This window comes from Sceloporus undulatus, chromosome 4, assembly GCF_019175285.1.
Source record: "Sceloporus undulatus isolate JIND9_A2432 ecotype Alabama chromosome 4, SceUnd_v1.1, whole genome shotgun sequence".
Classification (NCBI taxonomy): Eukaryota; Metazoa; Chordata; class Lepidosauria; order Squamata; family Phrynosomatidae; genus Sceloporus; species Sceloporus undulatus.
In genome coordinates this window covers 85,290,551-85,310,454 of record NC_056525.1, presented here as the reverse complement: position 1 = coordinate 85,310,454, position 19,904 = coordinate 85,290,551, and the positions used below count along the sequence as shown (strand labels likewise).

General features: G+C 43.9%; 1 protein-coding gene across 1 annotated transcript in view; it reads right to left on the bottom strand.

Annotated features, from left to right (window-relative positions):
* Positions 1–19,904, bottom strand: part of C8A (complement C8 alpha chain) — a 49,253-nt gene that overhangs the window by 11,284 nt on the left and 18,065 nt on the right. Inside the window, exons 7-8 of the mRNA XM_042462713.1 lie at positions 19,014–19,254; positions 4,923–5,057 (exon numbers count right to left, since the gene is read on the bottom strand). Coding sequence (XP_042318647.1) covers positions 4,923–5,057; positions 19,014–19,254 — 376 coding nt within the window. The remainder of the gene's footprint in view (positions 1–4,922; positions 5,058–19,013; positions 19,255–19,904) is intronic.

Below are 19,904 nucleotides of genomic sequence, written 5' to 3'. Positions count from 1 at the left end.
TGGCGACATGCTCATAACTTTGGACAGCACCATTTTGCTCATGCTAGTCCTCTCATGCATTATGGTTTCAGAAGGTTGCTGCTGTCTAATAGCCGCTGCATGGATGAGATAACGAGTGTCGACCTTTAGTCCCTCCCTTTCAAGGAACATTTTCTCTATGTCAGCCACATGCACACCAATTGCACCCCGCAGCAATCAAGATTTTCCAATGAAGTTGTGTTCATGTTGTGGGAAGCAGGGCCTTTTCTGTTTATCCCCTTTTCTGTGGTACTCCTCCCTGGATATTTTAAGCTAGCCCGGGCCTTGGCAGCCTTTCTTTCTCCAGACGCCCGTGGCACTTCCTTGACATTCTTATTCTTTCTCTTATTCCTCATTCCTAGATTTTTGGCTGTTTGTCCATTTTTGTCACTGTCATTTTGAGAGGGTGAGTTTATTGAGTCCTTTTTATTGCATGGCTTAATTGTGGCCGTTGTATTTTTAATTTTATCGTTTGAGTCTCCTTATACGAATTCCAGAACTGGAGACTCCCACAGTGTCACATGGATGGGCTGAGAAGGACCTTTTGTTGTCTGATGGTTCCAATGTACCAACATGATTCATTCACAGAATTTTAAAATATAGTGGTCTGACTTTGAGTCCCATCTCCAAAATATCTCATTATGTATATGCAAATATTAAAAAAAAAAACCAAAGCTGAAAAACCCCAGTACGTCCGTCCATGCATTTTGGTGAGAGACACAACTGTATTCCCTATTATTTGTTCCCTTACTGAGATAGCAGAAATAGTAGAAAGTTCTTCTTATTCAGGACTCTACACCCGCCATTCCATTCTTGTCCCTTGCCTTAAATTTTTCTTCTCTTCTTGTCCTGCCCAACACCCAACCCTCCGAAACAGAGTCGGTGGACATTTTTTTTCTATTTTTATTCTCCTTTCTCTTTTACTGCCGTCCATCCTCTCTCTCTGGGGATTTTAAAAGATGTACACGACACAGTGGTGCCTATTCCGTGATTTAAAAATATTTATTTCTCTCCTCATGTCTTACCCGTTCTTGCCCTGTCCCTTTTTCAAAGAATTTTCTCAGCATGAACTAATAAATGACCTATCTGGATGGCTCTTTCTACCTGTTTTTTATCCTCTATCCTCATTTTTATTTTTCCTGCGATTCTCCATTTCTAGTCCCTTAGCTTTCCATATCATTTGTTTCAGGAATGGTTGAGGGCTCCCCATAACTGCAGTGTTTTTAAGATATATATATTATTATTATATATTATGAGTAAAACTGGATAACCTGACTCAAACCTACGTAGGTTATTGAAAAGATTGAGACATATGTTTTATTTTGAAAGAAATTTTGTTTGTCATTACTTAGGAAGGAAGAGTAACTTTGTTGGTCAGTAACGTGTGTGAACACAATTAATTGTCCTAATTGCTGTGTCTACTTGTTTATTGGATTTAAAACAAAACTGACTTCAAAATGCAAAATATACAACACCCCCAATAAGTATCACTCAATCACGTCATTTGCTTTGCAAACATCTAATGTTTGATTGATTCTTGTCTCTTTAAAAACATGCATGGTGGTTATGCTGAACACTGCGTCCAAAGTATGTTGGACTGCTACCTCACTCGTGGCCAGGTGTAGCTTCCTGCTTCCAATATGCTTTATTGTTATTGTGATGCTTTTACTAAATCATTCTGTCTTATGAAGGGGGGGAATGCTCAATTTCAACAGATTTGGTAACTTACTCCTTTGGTCTATGATTCTCTTACCCTATCACCCCTCCACTGAATATGATGTTTTCATAATTAATCTATTATGAAGCAGGACTGGAAGTCACATGACCTGATATGTGTTTTTGATTCTACATGAGCCATGGAAGCTAAAGTGCACCCTGTTGGGGTCAATTGAACTAGGGCATACCACCTAGTAAGAAAACAAAAGAACATCATGGTGTTGCCCTCTTGACCCTTGCCCACCTGCTGGCTATCCGGGGGGGGGGGGAGAAAACATTATGGTGATGCTGAATACTACATAATTAATGTCGATTCCCTCGTACAGTTAGGTGTAGCTCCGGTTCTTCCTCGGCGCCCATCCCTGTCCATAGGGAATGCAGTAGTCAGACCCTTTAAAAGCCCTCCTGACCCCTGGAGAAATCATCAGACCAGTTCTCCACTGAATACCATTTTTGGCAAGGTGTATCGAGAGAGCAGCCGCCATCAACTACCAGTCTTGAGAGGAAGGATTTTCCATTTCAAACCGGATTCAGGACGGAATACGGAGTTGAGACTGCCATGGTCGCCTTAGTCGATGATCTCCATCTGACATCAACAGGGAAGTGTGACCCTACTGGGTGCTCTTGGACCTCTCAGCAGCCTTCGATACCATTGACCACGGTATCCTTCTGGACACCCGAGAGAGTTGGGTATTGGAGGCACTGCATTGCAGTGGTTCCGTCCTACTCTCGGGGAGGTTCCAGTGGTGTCGTTGGGGACAGTTGCTTCGTGCCAAGAGGAGCTCAAATCGGGCGTCCCTCAAGCGCGATTCTGTCCCCATGTTTAATATTTACATGAAGCCGCTGGGTGAGATCATCCAGAGACATGGGGCGGGGGAATTATCAGTACGCTGATGACACCCAAATATTATTTCTCTATGTCTCAGAACTTAAGCGTGACTAAGGATGGCATCTCTCCTCTGAATGTCTGTCTTGGGGCAGTAATGGACTGGATGAGGGGAAACCGCTCAGCTGAATCCAGGTAAGATGGAGTACCGCTATAGGAACCCGAATCCGAATGGAGATGTGTCAGCCAGTTCTGGATGGGGTCACATTTCCCCTGAAGGATTCTGTTCACAGTTTGGGGTGCTCCTGTACTCGTTGCTCACAACTGGACAGCTCAGGTGGATGCGACATCAAGACGGATCTCTTCCGGCAGGCCTTTCCAACTTAGTTACCTTCTCCAGAATATATATTGTCCCATCTCATTTGTCTATTCCCGCCTATCGTTTCTGCCTTTTAAAACATGCTTTTAATGTTTTTTAATGTTTTTTATACTATTATTGTTGTAATCTGTTTTAGTACTGAGTATGGGGGGCGGTAGGTCTAGGGTTGATTTTTAACTCTATTGTAATTGATGTATTTTATTGTTGTAACCCGCCCGGATTCTTCGTGATTGGGCGGGCTATAAATAAATCTTTATTATATTATGCTAAACATGACACATTCCTCCTATCTGCTTATTCTGGTGGGGCAGTGGTTAAATGTCAGTACTGCAGCCACTCACTCACATCCACAAGGTTGTGAGTTCAATTCCAGTCAGGGGCTCCAGGGTCAACTCAGTCTGGCATCCTTCCAAGGTTGCTAAAATGAATACCCAGCTTGTTGGGGCCAGTTAGCTTAGACCTTAAGACTACCTAGTTCAGTATGAAGTGGTATAGAAATGTAGCTGCTATTGCTATTGCTATTCTGCATTTCCCATGGGAAAGAGGAAAAAAAATTAAGAGATTTGTCAAACTTACAGAGACCATACTGTTTTCCCTCACTGAAGTCCTTACATTTCCCCCACCTGTCTGATCATCAAAGATTTGTTTCAGATTTCATCAATGCATTGACACTTTGGTGCTAAAAATCCTTAAGTTTTCTGGACCATTCATTCGGAAGATCATCAAAGCTTTTGTTACACCTTTTGGATACACAACACATACCCCAAGGGCAAGGTTTTGAGTATGAAACCTGCTCACATCTCAGCCATATTGTTCACTATTTTCGGTGTACCATCAGATGTTGTCTAAGGCCCAGTACGGACTTCCAGAAATCAGCAGTCTGGGCTGATTTTAGGGTTCAGGATTGCAGAGCGACTGATCGCATGCACCCGAGTCCTATGGTGCCGTGGTGGCATCGTCATGGCATGACCCCGTCCACATGGGGGCCGCTATGATGACACAAGCGCAGTGCAGTGTCTGCACATCATGGCACCCGATTGCATCATCGATGTGCAACAGTGCGCCAATGACGCACTCATGGCATCTGTCGCTTGCACCAAAAAGATCCTGCTTTTAATGGTTTCTTTTTGGTGTGGAGGGAGGCCACATGATTTGTCTGCTGCAGCCTCCCTCAGGAGCAAAAAGGGGTGCCTCCAGTCAGCTCGTTTGGGTCAGCCTAGATTGGTAAATATATCCCCTTCTTAAGTCTAAATCTTCTGCTAGCCAACTTTTCAATCTTCCCTTTCTGTAGCCTTGTCTGATTGCTGAGTTAGTTCTTCTGAGTGCTCCTTTGCACAATTCTGAGTAAACATCTTAGAAATGCAGTTTTTTGTGGTTAGTTCTGGTATCAATAGGTGTTAACAATCCCTGAACCTACCCAGCACTCACATGCCTCCTTTTGAGCTAATTCCCCAACATTCAAAGGAGACACTGACATTGCTGGCAGAGACTCCACGTCCTCCCATCTTTTGGGGTAACAATTCTCAGAATCTCTCAACCAGCATGACCACTGGCATACTCTCCAACATTTTACAGATGAAAGCCAAGACAGATATGGCCAAGCACCATCAGAGTGTGGTCAAAATGGCAAAAGTTATTAATGAAGAAGAATACACTAGCTAGGAGAAGCTGCAGAAGTTTGCTTTTGGCTGAGTCTACAGGGAAGGACAAGATTATGCCTTGCCTTGCTTTTCCTCTCCTCCCCTTCTGACTTCATTAAGTACAAACTACTTTGAATTCAGTCTGCAATGACTGAAGTAAGCCGAGGACAAAGGTGGGGGGATGAGAGGAGGAGAGAGAAACTGAAAAAATTTAAAGGCAGCTGAAAAAGTTGGATGACAGAGGATTAATCAGAACTGTCCGTGCCAAACTGGGATAGTTGGAGATATTCACTGGTGTGAAAATGACTAACAATGCTTTGAAAAATGTCTATTTGTTTCCTACCTCTTGTTTGGCCTCCTTCCTTCTTACAACGATCATATGACAGCTTAGCACCCATTCCGGCGATCCCTGTTGGTGGAGCAGTTTTCACACCTATTGATCCTCCAAAACACCTGCTTATTTCATCCCTTTTAATTTCTGGGAGTGGAGAAAAGCAGTGGAGAGACAATAACAGATTTTACATTAAAAAATGACACAAATTCTGGAAACATTACTTTTATAGATTACAAGTCCCAGAAATTCCCAGCCAGCATGGACACAGTCCATGCTGGGTGGGAAATTTGGGGAGAATGATCCCCAAAAAATGACATTTTAAAAATCTTTGCTGTGACTCTTCAGATGTTCATGCAGGCAAACAGCAACTAAGTAATGCACAGTTTACACTGAACCATGTTTCATCAGTTCCTGTCAAACTCTAGAAAGCCCCACTTTGTCCATCACTGCCATTATAGCTTTGCCTCTTACTCTTACAGGCTAGAAAATATCCACTTTCACCTTTTACTAAGAAAAATGCCTTTAGGATTTGGTTATATTATACCATTATAAGTATATTTTGCCCACACATCCCATACTTAAAACTAGGAAAATCTACCAAAAATGGCAATCAGTTATATACTGACTAATAATACTCTAAGTAATGCTTAACGGTGTGATTAAGAAGCAGATATTGGGGAACATCCAAGAAACATTGCCTTTGCTCACATGTTTTCATTTGTCCAGTAAATATTTCAGAGTTCCCGGTCCTGAAACCTCTGAACATATGTACAGACCATAAGCATTGTACTTATGTTATTATGATTTTATGTAATGCAATATCACATATTTATGTGTTGCCTTTTATGATTCATGATATACCTCCTAGAATCATAGAATAATAATCCAGTCCGACCGCCCTGCCATCAGGGACATAGCTAGGATTTTAGGAAGGGGGGGGGTCCAGACTAAGTGCCACCATTATAACGGGGCTTGGGTGCGGCGGCGCAGCAGCACACACTATTCATTTTTCTAATGGAAGGGGGGTCTGGACCCCAAGAACACCCCCCCTCTTGGCTATGTCCCTGCTGCCATGCAGGAAATCCAAATCAAAGCATCCCCAACAGATGGCCATCCAGCCTCTGTATAAAGACCTCCAAGGAGGGAGATTCCACTACACTCCAAGGGAGTGTGTTCCACTGTCAGACAGCCCTTAGGCCTTGAGAAAATATACTGGGCAAAATGTATCAGGCTTTTTTACTGGTAAAAATAATATTTTCAACATGTTGAGACATGTCTCCCATTTCTTCAAGGGCCACCATGTGCTTAGGCAATTTTCAAAATGGAAACTAACAATGCTGGCAAACACACCACTGAAAAATTAGGAAGAATGAGGAGCACTGCTTGTCTCTTGCTTATGCCAACATTTCTGTATTCTGGATCTTGTGTGATTCTGACAGCCATCATTTGTGCAATTTGTTGGAAATATATTGAATTCAAAATCATTCCACAACAGACAGAAATCAGGTTGTCCCACAGCAAACCTAAATTCCTTCAGATTCTAACAGAAAAATAATCTTGGAGATGGTTGCATCAGATTCTGTGAAATGCTTTTTGAGTCCTAAAAGTCTCTATGTCAAGGTCTGGGTTGAACAGGGTTTGGGGAAATGTATGTGGCAAGGATGTTGTTTGGAGATGTTAGAACTTCTATCTCTTTATTCATGTGCACTGCTTCCAATAAAGTTAAAATGTGGTCTCTCTTTCACTACAACTAATAGAACCAACTCTCTCAATTGCTGAATTTATATTCATTAGCTCCCCACTGACAATCCATTAATAAATCCAATAGTATTCAATTGCTTGTACTTAACTATCCCACGAATGTTAACAACAGAAACGAGTGAAATTTATTTACTGTAAGCAAAAGGAATTATTGCTTTCTCTCACTGTTCAAGTGCCATAAAATTAAAGTTGAACTATAGGTTGATTATTTGATATATTATTGTTCCTGTTAAGTAATTATTTTTCAGCAAGGGCCTGTCGATAGAATTTCTTACTGGTTGCCACAAGGGAGTTTCAGGTGGCTCCGTGCTTGATCAATGGTACATGATGGAAACACCAAAATGATGACTGTACAAAATATTGGCAACCTGAGGAAGGAGCCAAAAAGACTGCTTACCATTTGATGTAATTCCAAGGAGTTAAATATGATCCAAATACGGATTTGTGGTCTTAATTTTTTAATTTGTCATAATAAGTGAAAGGCTTTTTCTGTGTAAATATAAATCACCAATCAATTGTACTTTGTTTTTGTTTTGTTTTTTTTGCAATGAAATCATAAAACAAAAGAAAAAGATAATCTTGGTGCCAACCAGAAGGTCCAAACCTTTTTTGATGCCAGTGTGTTTCTGTATGTCTGTCTTTCTGACTATTTGTTAAGTCACCTGTTAACTTAAAGTGACCCCATTAATTTCATAGGTTTTTCTTAGGCAAGAAATACTCAAAGGTGGTTTTGTCTATTCCCTTTTCTGAAATATAGCCTACAGCACCTGGTATTTGTTGACATCTCCCATCCAAGTATTAAATAGGGCTGACCCTGCTTAGCTGCCAAGAACAGAAATAAAATATATTTGCAGGTGTCACAGGAATAATAATTATATTAAAAATGCATCTAATAGCTATGATGAAAAGTAGCTGCTAATTCTGCATGAAAGTAAGAAAATTCCAGATCATGTGAATTACAACTTCCTTTCTTATCTAAAATAAACTAGCCTATTCATTGATATATTTAAAAACTTATATACCACCCAATGGGCAATGTCTTGGGGCAGTTTAAAAATATAAAAAGAAGGACAATCAATGAAATCCCAAATAATATGGTAAGAACAAGTAAAATAGCTGGAAAAAAAGCAAGATTTTAAATTTCTAGTGTTGAATTATTAAAGTGATGTCAAATGCCAGGAATAAAATGAAAGGTGTAAACTGAATTCTTAGTTTCAACTGGTGCAGGTCAACAAAAGTTTAAGTGCGTCAACAAAACATACATATAAGTTCTCAGTGAAGGAATAGTTGCTGTTACTGTTGTTTTTGTGTGCCTTCAAGCTATTTCTGACTGATGCTGACTCTAAGGTGACCCTATCATGGGGTTTTCGTAGCCAGATTTGTTCAGGTGTTTGCCATTGTCTTCCTCTGAAGCTGAGAGAGTATGACTGGCTCAAAGTCATCCAATTCATTCCCATGGCTGAGCAGGGGTCTCCAGAGTCCAATGCTCAAACCACTATACCATGCTGGCTCAGATCTAGTCTAGTTTGAACCAACTGATTTAGGCCAAAGCCTAATGCCTGATGAAAGAGGAAGGTGTTAATCTGGCATCTCCATGCTACTTACATTAGCATCAAAGGGGAAAGGTGGAGTGGAATTACATCACAAATGTCATGGGTGGTATGAATTACTGTGAAAACTCTTTCCCTGGTTGTTGTTGGTTGTTAACTGCCTTTGAGTTGATCAGAACTCATAGCAAGCCAGTGGATGAGACATCTCCAAGTCCCCCTATTCTGCACTACTCTGCCTGGGTCCTACAGACTCAAGTTCATGGCCTCCCTAATTGAGTCTAGCAATCTGGCATGCAGTCTTCCCTATTTTCTGCTGCTGGCAACCTTCCCTAGCATTATTGTCTTTTCTCATGAGCCATGCCTTCTCATGATGTGGTCAAAATATGATAGCCTTAATTTTGTCATCTTGGCTTCCAGGGAGAGTTCAAGTTTGATCTGTTCTAAAATCTTTGTTGTTGTTGTTGTTGTTGTCTTTTTGGCTGTCCATGGTATTCTTAGCGCTCTTCTCCAGCGTTGCATCTGTAACAAATTGATTTTCTTCTTATCTGGACATGGTAATAGGGAATACAATAGCTTTAGGATCTTGTCTAGTTCTTTCATAGCTGCCCTTCCAATTCCTAGTCTTCTTCTGATTTCTTGGTTGCAGTCTCTGTTCTGATCAGTGTTTGATCCAAGGTATGGAAAATCTTTAACTATTTCAATTTCCTCATTATCTGGGTTGAATTTATGTAATTAATAATAATAATAATAATAATAATAATACTTTATTTATATACCGCTTTCCCAATGATCAAAGCGGTGTACAACAAGAATATAGTTACATACAGGTTAAAAATATAAAATCTACATATCTCAGTATACATAAAAACACACGGCCAAAAATCTATCAGTCAATGATGTGCAAATCTATCAAGAATAGTGACTACAGAGAGTCAGACGGATATGCTAGTCGGAATAAATATGTCTTCAGAGCCTTTGGTCTGACCTCTGTGGTCCTTATTTTTGTTTTCTTTATGCTCAGCAGTAAGACTGCCATTGTACTTTCTTCTTTGACCTTCCTTAATAATTGTTCCAAGTCTATGATATTTTCTGCTAATAATATTTGATATCATCTCCATATCTTAGATGTTCCTTCCTCCTAGCTTCACTCCTGCTTTTGAATCTAAATCTGCTCCTTGTGTGATATTTTCTGCATACATGTTAAACAAATACGGTAATAGTATGCAGCCTTGCCTGACTCCTTTGCCCTTTGGAAAGCATTCTGTTTCTCCATATTCTATTGTAACACATATTCTGTTCTAAGTACAAATTTCTCATCAGGGCTATCAAAGGTAGTTGTCCTCCCATGTCTTTAAGAGCAATCCATGGCTTTCCATGATCTAAGCAGTCAAAGCTTTTATAATAGTCTATAAAAACATGTTGATTTTCTTCTGGAATTCTTTGGTGCACTACATTAACCATAATATATTTGCAATGTGATACCAACTGACTCTTCCTTTACTGAACCCCACTTGCACCTCTGAGATTTCTTTCTGTCTATATGTTTGGAGTCTATGCTGAAGAAGATTAAGCATAATTCACTGGTAGCTACAATTATGTATGCAGGAAGCAGCTTTATGTCAGGAACTGAGGCGTTTTGCTCTTGAAAGCAACATATTCTATTTGCTCATGATTAGCAGAGTAATTATGTTAAATAAAATATGTATGTTTATTTGAAATACAGTCCAGCAATCAACCAATCCCCTGTTCTACAAACATGATGAAAAATATTTTCAAAAAACTAGCTAATTTGTTGCTTTTAAACACACCACCACAGAACCTTTCATCTCCAAGAAGTGTTCCCTAACCATGACCTTAGAGGTCACCATAAGTCCGAAAAAACTTGTTACCTTCCCACCAAAGTGGCTCCTATTTATCTACTTGCCACTTTTACATGCTTTGAACTGCTAGGCTGGACTAGGGAAATTAGCTCACATCTGCCACACAGCAATTGGACCTTGACCTGACAGCCTGCCATCTGCAATCATCAGGAGTCTTAACTGTTAGCCACCATTCCAGACTGGCTAGGTCCACATGTGACGTAGAGGCTGCATGAAATGGCCTAACATGTGCTGGATCTTGTACCGTTGCCCCTCCCACTCATGGATCTTAGATTCAGACCTTGGAAATCCGTGAAGGGGCAACAAATGCTATTTTTAATATGAATGAGCCTCAATTTTACATGCGGGGGGGGGGGGGACAGAGTGGATCCCCTACAAAAATGGAGGGCAACAAGTATAACACATAAAAAAAATCAAATGCTTCCTGCTATCAGTTGTAACCAGAGCTCAAAAAGTTACTTTTTTGGACTAGAAGTTTTAGCCAGGTTGCCCATTCTGGCTGGGGGCGATCTGGTAGTGTCAAGTCAGTGAAACTTCCAAGCTCTGGCTGCAATATCATTGGTTAACCTTTTCGTTCTGAAGTAAGTACCATTGAGTTCAGTGATGTGTTTATCCTGGGGCATGTGATGTGATTGTTGTTTTTTCAATGTGGCAAGTAGGTATTTACTGACTGTCCAGGTGAATCTTGGCAGTCAAACCCCTGTGCTGATTTTGCAGTATTTTAATCAGGCAATCCATGCTGGATATTAGTTGCATCATCAAAGTATTCTTAGAAGGAAAACAAAACCCATAATTCTGGAGAAACATTTGCTTTCAGACTCTGGCTGTAGAGAGGCAAAGGGCTGACATTCCATTGAGCACAGATATGCTTCCCTCCTCAACATAGCACTTAACCATAGGACAAGCTTGATAAATGCACCCACTTTTTTATGGTCGTGTGCTGTAGATGGAAATTATGCAAGTATCCTACATAAAAGTGAAAATTATCGCTCTTCTGGGACACATTTTTTGTCTGTTTAGAACTTCAGCTCCCCCTTCCTTATAGCAGGGTTGCATTTGTTGTGATAAATCACCTAATTTTCTGAAATACAGTAAGCAAAGTATAAAGTAAAAATAATGGCATTGTCTCGATGTTGTCTAATTCATTATTCTCTCTCTTCACTTGGCAGTATGCTCCTGAAGCCTTTCTCAGCAAGACTGTCTCTTTATCATCTCAGATTTGAGTCCAGGAAATATACCTTCCCACATTAATAACCTGATCCTACTACAGTCATAAGTCAGGATTGTGATTTGTATCCTAGCAAAAAATGCAGCCACTATTTCCATGGCCACAACAACTCAGAAGCATTGCTACTACATAGACCTCCATCATAGAAGACTTGCACAAATAAGATATAGTTTTCTGTGTGTGGGTTAGGAGTAGGAGTAGGCAGGAAGGCATTGCCAGCTTTCCTGTTTGAAACAAATGCTCACAGATAAATGTGGCGTGCACTAAAAACATATTCTTTTGTATATCTTGGTACATCAGTACCATAATAATTTTCTTAGCTGGTTCTAAGCTATTTGACTAGCTGGGAGTCAAAAAAAAAAAAAAAAAAAACAAGCTATCTCAAAGAATTCTATACAAGTTATGGGGCTCTGGTTCCTACAAGAAACGGCCCTCAGCAAAATTCATTAGGCAGACAATAAAAACCTTGATAAACAGGTCTTCCAACCTGGATAAGGTCAGAAACAATGCTGGTAATGATAAGCACCTATTACATGCGCCTGATGAATGAAAGAGGCAGAAAGAGAGACTACCCATGAGAAATTCAGCAGTCATACACAATCCAAGATAGGGAGACTGATACAGTAATACATGTGATTTGATTAAGATTCCAAGTTTTAAATTCAAGAGAAACTATTTGTGGAAGAGCCACAATTCTTGAAGGTTGACAGGGCCTCTGAGGCTTCTTTTCTGCCCTGCTGCATTACCACCAGCAGCTCAAGCCAAGCTGAGGCTTTTTGTGTTTTGTGCCTGTGCCTTTAACCATCTGGGCAGCAGCTGAGGCAAGGAACTTGGACAGGGGCGGGGCCAGAGGCCTCTGAGGCTTCTTCTGCCCTGCTTGCATTACACACCAGCCAGATCCAAGCCAAGAGAGGCTTTTGTGTTTGTGCCTGTGCCTTTACCATCGGGCAGCAGCTAAGGCAAGGACAGCCCCCCTCTTGCCTCACGCCGGACCACCGCCGTTGCTGCCGCTGCCAAGGATTGCGCCTTCTGCCGGGCGGCCTCCTCACGGGGTGTCGGAGGTGCGCATCGCGCACCGCCCCGGGAGTGCCGCCCACGGACTGGGGAGCACGCAGCGGGACCCAGGTGACTCTTGGCACTCTCTGGCTTTGGCGCTTGGTGGGCCAGTTTAGTGGTAGGGCTTTAAGGGAGACCTGGGGGGAAGCCAGGAGGAGCCCTGCCAGGTGGTGAGAGCGCGGGGATATAAAGCTGGGAACACCGGGAACCCTTCCTGACACGCCCCCTCTTACCTCCACGCCGGACCACTGCCGTTGCTGCCAGCTGCCAGGACTGCGCCTTTTGCCGGGCGGCCTCCCCCGGGGTTGGTCGGAGGTGCACATCTGTTGCACTGCCCCGGGAAGTGCCGCACCCGGACTGGGAGCTCGCTGCTGCGTACCTGCGCAGTTTGCGCAGCTTTTATGTGGTGTGGGGGGGCTTGTGGATTAGCCATGGGAGCAGAGGATGCCTGTAGTGGTTAACCTCTGCTCCTCCAGTAGCCCAATAGAAGGGGTGGGGGGAGGAGAGGGATGCGGGGGATGCCTTGGGCCGGGGATAACATCTTTGTGGGCGGAGCTCCAATGAGGTTGTGTGGGGCAGGGGGAGGTATGGCGGTGGAGAAGGACTTGCGTTCCAGGGGAAGGCATGATAGATGCATCAATCTATCTCGCTTCCTGTCCCCCTCCCAACCCGAAGGAACCTGAGGTCACTCCAACCGTGCACACAAACCCTGTCGTGTCCGTGCAATGCCAGAGTCGATTAATAACAAGACCCACATCCTCCAGGATCTGCTTGGAGGCACTCTAAGTGTGACTGGCTTGCATACCGAGACCTGGCTTAGGGCCTGAAGGGGACGCTGTGTTGGTCAGGCCCTGCCTGCTGGGTACTCGTGAAGGACCAGCGCAGGTTAGGTGGGGCGGGGGGGAGGTGTGGCCTTGATACATAGGAACACATGTCCCTCTACCAGGAACCACATCCGACAGACCTCCTATATCGAGTGTATTTACCTGACCCTAAAGGATAGGGACAGTCTAGGGATTCTGTTAGTGTATCGGCCACCCCGTGGCATTAGCGGACTCCCTTAACAGCTGACAAGTGGTCGCTTAGAGCTGATGTTGTGAAGAGCCCAGGTTCTTGTCCTGGTGACTTTTCAACATCTCCCACCACAGCCAGCTACAGTTCCATCCGGTTGGCGGCTCGGGATATCAATGGAGTACCATGGCGGCCATGGGCCTGTCCCAGCTGATACAGGGTCCTACACATTGCGGGGTAATATCTCATTTGTCTTCTGTTCGGAGGCGGAAAATCCGTGGTGGAAATAGCTAATGTTTCCCACCTGTCATGGCCAGGATCACTTCCTGGTAGAGGTGAAAATCAAAGGCTTCCACCCAGATCCCCCCCGGGGGTGGTGGACTGTTAGGATGGTCCACCCTCGAAGGCTGATGGAACCTGAAGTGGTTCCAAAAGCCTTAAGAGGGGCTCCACGGTTGAAATGACGGCGACTCTGTTGGATTGCCCCACGGTATTTGGAATACCGGTCTTTCCAGGGCTACACACAGGACGCTCCCAAGCGCCCTCATCAGGCACGCTTCCAAACGTAAGCCTTGGTATAATAAGGAAGATCTCCGGGCAAGGAAGCGGGTTTCTTGCGAGGCTAGAGTACGTTGGCGGAAACAACACTTTGCTTAGACGACAAGACTCTCCTAGACCAATTGGTAAAGGATCTACGAAGGGCCAATACGAGCAACAAAGAACTCGTTCGTATGGTGCTCGTATTGCGTCCGCGAATGATTCGCGTCCGGCAGAGTTGTTCAGGGTGGTTAGGGAAGCTAACTCGCTACCCTCGCCCTTGAACCAGATCCTTTGAACCTACTAAGGCCTGCTGTGACCTGTTTTAACACTTTTTCACGGATTAAAACCCCTCGTAATAGCGAAGGTCTGGACGCCGACATTGTAGCAGAACCTAGGGTAGAAGTGTCCAGAGGCCTCTGTGGACTATTGTTAAACTGGATCAGTTTGAGTTGGTGAGTCCGAGGATGTGGACAAAGATCATCGGAAGTGTCGGAAACAACCTGCTTTCTTGATCCTGTCCCTTGGTTAGCAGGCCAGGGGGGGACGGGGTAACATTGCGTTACGCCGATAATTAATACATCTCTGAGGGATGGGCTATTTCCATCGGATCTTAAATGGTCATTGTAAAACCGATCCTAAAAAAGCCTCCTCGACCCCTGGTTCATAATAATTATATCTGGTTTTCGCTGCTACCATTTTGGGAAAGGTGATCGAGAGGGCGTTTGCGATCCAGCTTCAGGGCGGTCTTGGATGAAAACGATATACTGGACCCATTTCAAACTGGCTTCGGGAGGTTACGGGGTTGAGAACGGCCATGGTCGCCTTGGCGATGATCTCCGTCTGAGCATCGACAGGGGAAGTGTCCTGTTGGTGCTCTTGGTACAGTCAGCGGCATTTCGATACCATAGAACCATGGTATCCTTCTGGGACGCCTGGCAGAGGTGGGAATCGGGGGCACTGCGCTCCAGTGGTTACGATCCTACCTCTCTTTGAGTCCCAGATGGTGCAGCTGGGAGAACGTGTGCTCCGATGAGAGGCCCTTAAAAACTGGGGTCCCTCAAGGAGCCATTCTGTCCTCCATGCTATTTAACAGGTACATGAAACCGCTGGGAGAGATCATCCGGAGACATGGGGCGCGGGGTTATCAGTACAGCTGATGACACCCAAATCATTTTCTCATGTCTCCGACTGATGCAGTGACTGGGGATGGTCGGTCGTCTCTCTGTGGCCTGTCTAGAGTCAGTCAATGGGCTGGATGAGGGAAAACCGACTCAACTGAATCCAGAGAAAACGGAGGTACTAGTGATAGGTTTCTCTGGTCCAGAATGCGGGTGATTCCACCTGTCCTAACGGGGTCACGCTCCCTGTGAAGGACTCCGTGCGGCAGTCTGGGGGTGCTTCTTGACTCGTCGCTTCACCTGACTGCTCAGGTGAATGCGACAGTACAAAGAGCACCTGTTATCACGCTTCGGCTGATTCGCCAGCTGCGCCCATACCTGGCCCAGAGGGACCTTGAAACGGTCGTACATGCTCTGGTAACTTCGAGACTGGACTTCGCAATGTACCTCATGGGGCAACCCTATAACCAAACTCGGAAGCTACAAATGGTGCAGAATATGGCAGCCCGGCTGGTCACTGGCGCTCCAGGACCAGCCATTATAACACCGGTTTTAAAAGTTCTCATTGGCTGCCCATTCGCTTCCTGAGCTCAATTAAAGGCGTTGGTAATTAACTATAAGCCCTAAATGGCTTGGGCCGCAGGGAATACTAAGAACCGCTCTCCCCGTACATTCCGCCTCGCACCCTCAGAACAATCTGGGCAGCAGCTACTGAAGGTGCCTGGGGCTAGGTTAGCCTCCACTTCAAACAGAGGACATTCTCCATAGCTGCCCCAGCCTTTGGAATGCGCTGCCCACAGAGCTCCGCTTGTCTACCACCCTGGCCCAATTTTAGGAAGGACCTTAAAACCTTCCTATTCCAACAGGCATTCCCCGAAAATATCCTGTGGGCCTCCTCCTCTTCCGGTGGCCAAGAGGTTGGGGCTACGGGGCTTTTTTTCTGTATTTTCTTTTTAGAAGTGTTGATGTAATTTGTATGGTTTTTAATCTTCTTTGTATTGTTAATATTGGATTGTGTGTGTTTTTATTCTTGTAAGCCGCCTGATCGTTGGAAGGGTGGGTAAAATAAAATTTTTATTATTTATTATTATTATTATGTATATTTAGCTGTGGTTTCAGTATCCACCAGAGAATGTGGACAGTTGCTAACAGTTATGCAGGGTTGGATACATCTTGTACCAGGCTTCACTAATTAAACATTTGAAACAATCAAAATGGTAGTCAAAGAGGTTATAAATAGACCAGGGTAAGGCAAACTTTGAGCCGGAGGCGGGTTTGGTGTCCCCCAGACATTGGGGGGGGGGGTAGGGAGCAAAAAAATAAATAATTAAATAATTAAATAATATAGGACAACATTTTCAATGGTACACATTTTTAAAAATGGAGGACATGTGAAAAAAATTTGATGATTTTTAAAAAATTGTTTAATATAAAGCATGTTTTCTTAGGCATGTATCAAAAATGGAGGACATTTGGGTATATACCTAGGCAGATAGAAATGGGACTTCCATTTCTGGCAAACCCCCCCCCCTCCCATTCCAAACAGCACATTTGGGCATTGAACATGGCTTTACTTAACATGGCAATCTCTGTGCATATTCAGAGGCTTATTGATAACCAAACTCTTTGGGTTTCACACTGAACATGGGTTCACATGCTATCATATTGAACATGTCAAGGTGGGTTTACAGTTCTTGCACCAAGTGACTCTCAGAGTGTGTACTTGGTCAAGGGACTGTGGTTTTTCTTCACTGCGCGTGAGTTTGTAAAAATCACAGCAATTTACACTGGGCCTTGCCTCAAGGCTTTTCTATATCAAATCACCATTAAAGAACCAAAAAACACAGAAAAGGCACTTTGGAAGTCACACTCTCTCGGCTTCAGAAACAGTGAATGCATGCTTCCAAGCTGACTATATATCATCATTATCATCACACTACACTGTCAAAACAAGGGAGACTTTTAGCATTAAAAGCAACCCAAATAAAAAATTTAAAAAACTTTGAGGCCTCTGCCACTCACCACCTCTTCCTTCCTCCTTCTTCTTCTCCTCCTCCCTCCTCCCTTCTCCTCTCCCCTCCTATTCTGTCCCCCCCCTATCCTCTTCCCCCTCCTCCTTCTGCTCCCCCCTCCTCCTCTTCTCCTCCTCCTGCTCCCCCTCCTCCTCTTTCCTCCGCCTTCTGCTCCCCCTCCTCCTCTTCCTCCTCCTCTTTCTGCGCCCCCTCCTCCTCTTCTCCTCCTCCTCCCTCCTGCTCCCTCCTCCTCCTTCTGCTCCCCCCTCCCTTCCACCCCTCTTCTTTCCTTCTCCCCCCCCCTCATCCATGAGCTGCGCGCATGGGGCAGGGCGGAGGAGGCAGAGGAGAAGGAGGTGGCGGCGCTGGGAGGCAGGGAGGGCGGGCGCGGGCCCGCACGGGAGGTGGGGAAGGTGGCACGGGCTCCCCCTTTGCCTCCTCTCCCCAGGCCGGCGGCCCTCCTCTTCCTCCTCCAGCGGTGGAGGAGGAGGAGTGCAGCGCAGTCGCGTGGCCCAGGTGAGGAGGAGGAGGGAGGGCGGCGGCGGTAGTGGCAGTGGCGGCAGGACCGGGCTGGAGCTGGTCCCTGCCACCTCACGGGCCGCATCCGAACCCCTGGTATAGACTTTATATATGGGAAGCTTTTTCTATAAGAAAATGGCTGATAACATAAACCATCCCCCCCCCCCCCGCAAACAAAATCTCATTCCTCTCAGATCTGGATGCCAGTCCATTTAATATGACATGCCAATGGGACTGGCGTCAGAAGAAGTGCTTCGGACATTGATAACACAAACCAGGAGTTTACTGATCATCCTATCTTTCCTATCTCTCTGCTCTCTGGTGCACTCATTATGAGTACCAGGAAAAAGCTCTGATGGTTCCGGGGGTCACATATTTTTCAAGGCTACTACTTAGATTGCAAAATCATACAGTCATTACAAAATGTTTACATGTTCCAATCCATAAAAGGAGAACACATGCCAATAGTCTTAGCACATCTGCACACAAGAAGTTAAGGAACAAAACCTAGATGTGGGTTTTGCTGTTGGGTGGGTAGAGGATGATTTGAGGTAATTCAACAACATGTCATCATAGCCAGATCATTTTCTTATGACATTAATTTGGTAGTAGAGACTCTCTCTTCAGGATCTATTAAAATAGTGGGGGACAATATAGGAGAATCCCAGAAGCAATTGCTGTACGAGAACGTAGGAGGAGAGTTGGGACCAATGACTATGGTTATCATAGAAGGTATAGGTATTTATAGCAGAATGAATGCCCCCCCCCCCCCAAAAGAGAACAATCTGGTTAATGTAGCAGAGTTGTTATTATAGTACTACATTTCCCATTCATGATTGAAAGGTTTTATGCTTGCACTATCCATACACTGCTGTGCAAAGCAAATAACTGCAGATGCTTATATTACCTAATATGATTCACAGGCAGAATTGTGCTTTCCTACATATCTTCATTTACTGAAAGCCAGAATGTCTTTCCATAGCTTAAAAGCCACCCTATGCAAAATGGCAGATGTAATGCCAAGTATAAAGCATAGTTTGTTTACATGTTCAGAGTGAACAAATGCCTTTGAGTTTATCTAGGTCTGCCTGCAGGATGCTGCCTTGTGTACTTTGCATTCTGGCAAGTTTTCAAGGCTTTGGTTTTATCTAGTGGAGAAGAAATTCCTGGGGTTATCACTGCTGTATTATTGCTGTACCTATAAGGAAACATGTATATTAGCTCCAGAAAACTCATCTGGGAATTTAAGCTCATTACCCTCTTGAATACAAAGAACAAGCGTATTGAATAGTGATCGCAGGTTCCCAGGTCATTACAACAAATTGCAACCTCCTGCTGGTCAATATGCTTGATGTGTATTTATGGGCTTTACAAGAAGATTAGATTCTAATGCCCTCATAGGCAGAGTAAATGAAATATGCATACCTGCATTATTCATTTTGTCTTTGTTGATCACAAGGATGTATTCAAAGATACCTCCCATGGTTCCAGATGTCATGAAATGGGTGCCATACGTATTAATAAAGTTGGCATACATTCCATAGTTGTATTGATCTGGAAGCTCCATCAGAGACTGAAGCATGTGCTCATCTAGGAATATATTGTTTCGTCTCATCTTGAAACGGGCTGTTTGTACTTTGGTACGAGCACGGATAAATCCTAAATTCTGCAAATAAAAAAAGAACACTCGTTTTTGTCCCATCATGACAAGACAAATCTTTATGTTTCTGTTTAATCCCCGGTTACTTCATCAGGATACACTTAAAGCAACTTGCTCTTGCTGTTGTGTGTTTTCAAGTCATCTCTGACTTATTGTGAGCCTAAGGTGAACCTAAAATGGGTTTTTCTTAGCATGATTTGTTCAGAGGAGGTTTGCCATTGCCTTCCCCTCAGTCTGACAGAGTGTGACTTGCCCAAGGTCACCCAGTAGGTTTACATGGCCAAAATGGGAATCAAACCGTGGTCTCCAGAATTATAGTCCAATGCTCAGACTACTACACCATGCTGGCTCTGCAAAGCAACATAGCCAGACTGAAATATGAGCTCACTGGAGTTCACAGCTGTGATCTCATGCCACTTTAGGGCCTTTCCTCTCAGGAAGGCCACATGGAAAAGAAAACAGGGCTCTTCCCCCTTTAAAAGAAGAAGATGTCACAGTAGAAATAGATTAAATGACAAGTTATGTCTACTAAGAATCCTTCTTCTGCACAAAAATGCAAAAAGCCCACCACTGGTTTTTCTTTCTGGAAACAGTGACATTATCCCATAGTCAATGAATGTTGACTATGGGAAAATGCAACATGATAAATGAAGATA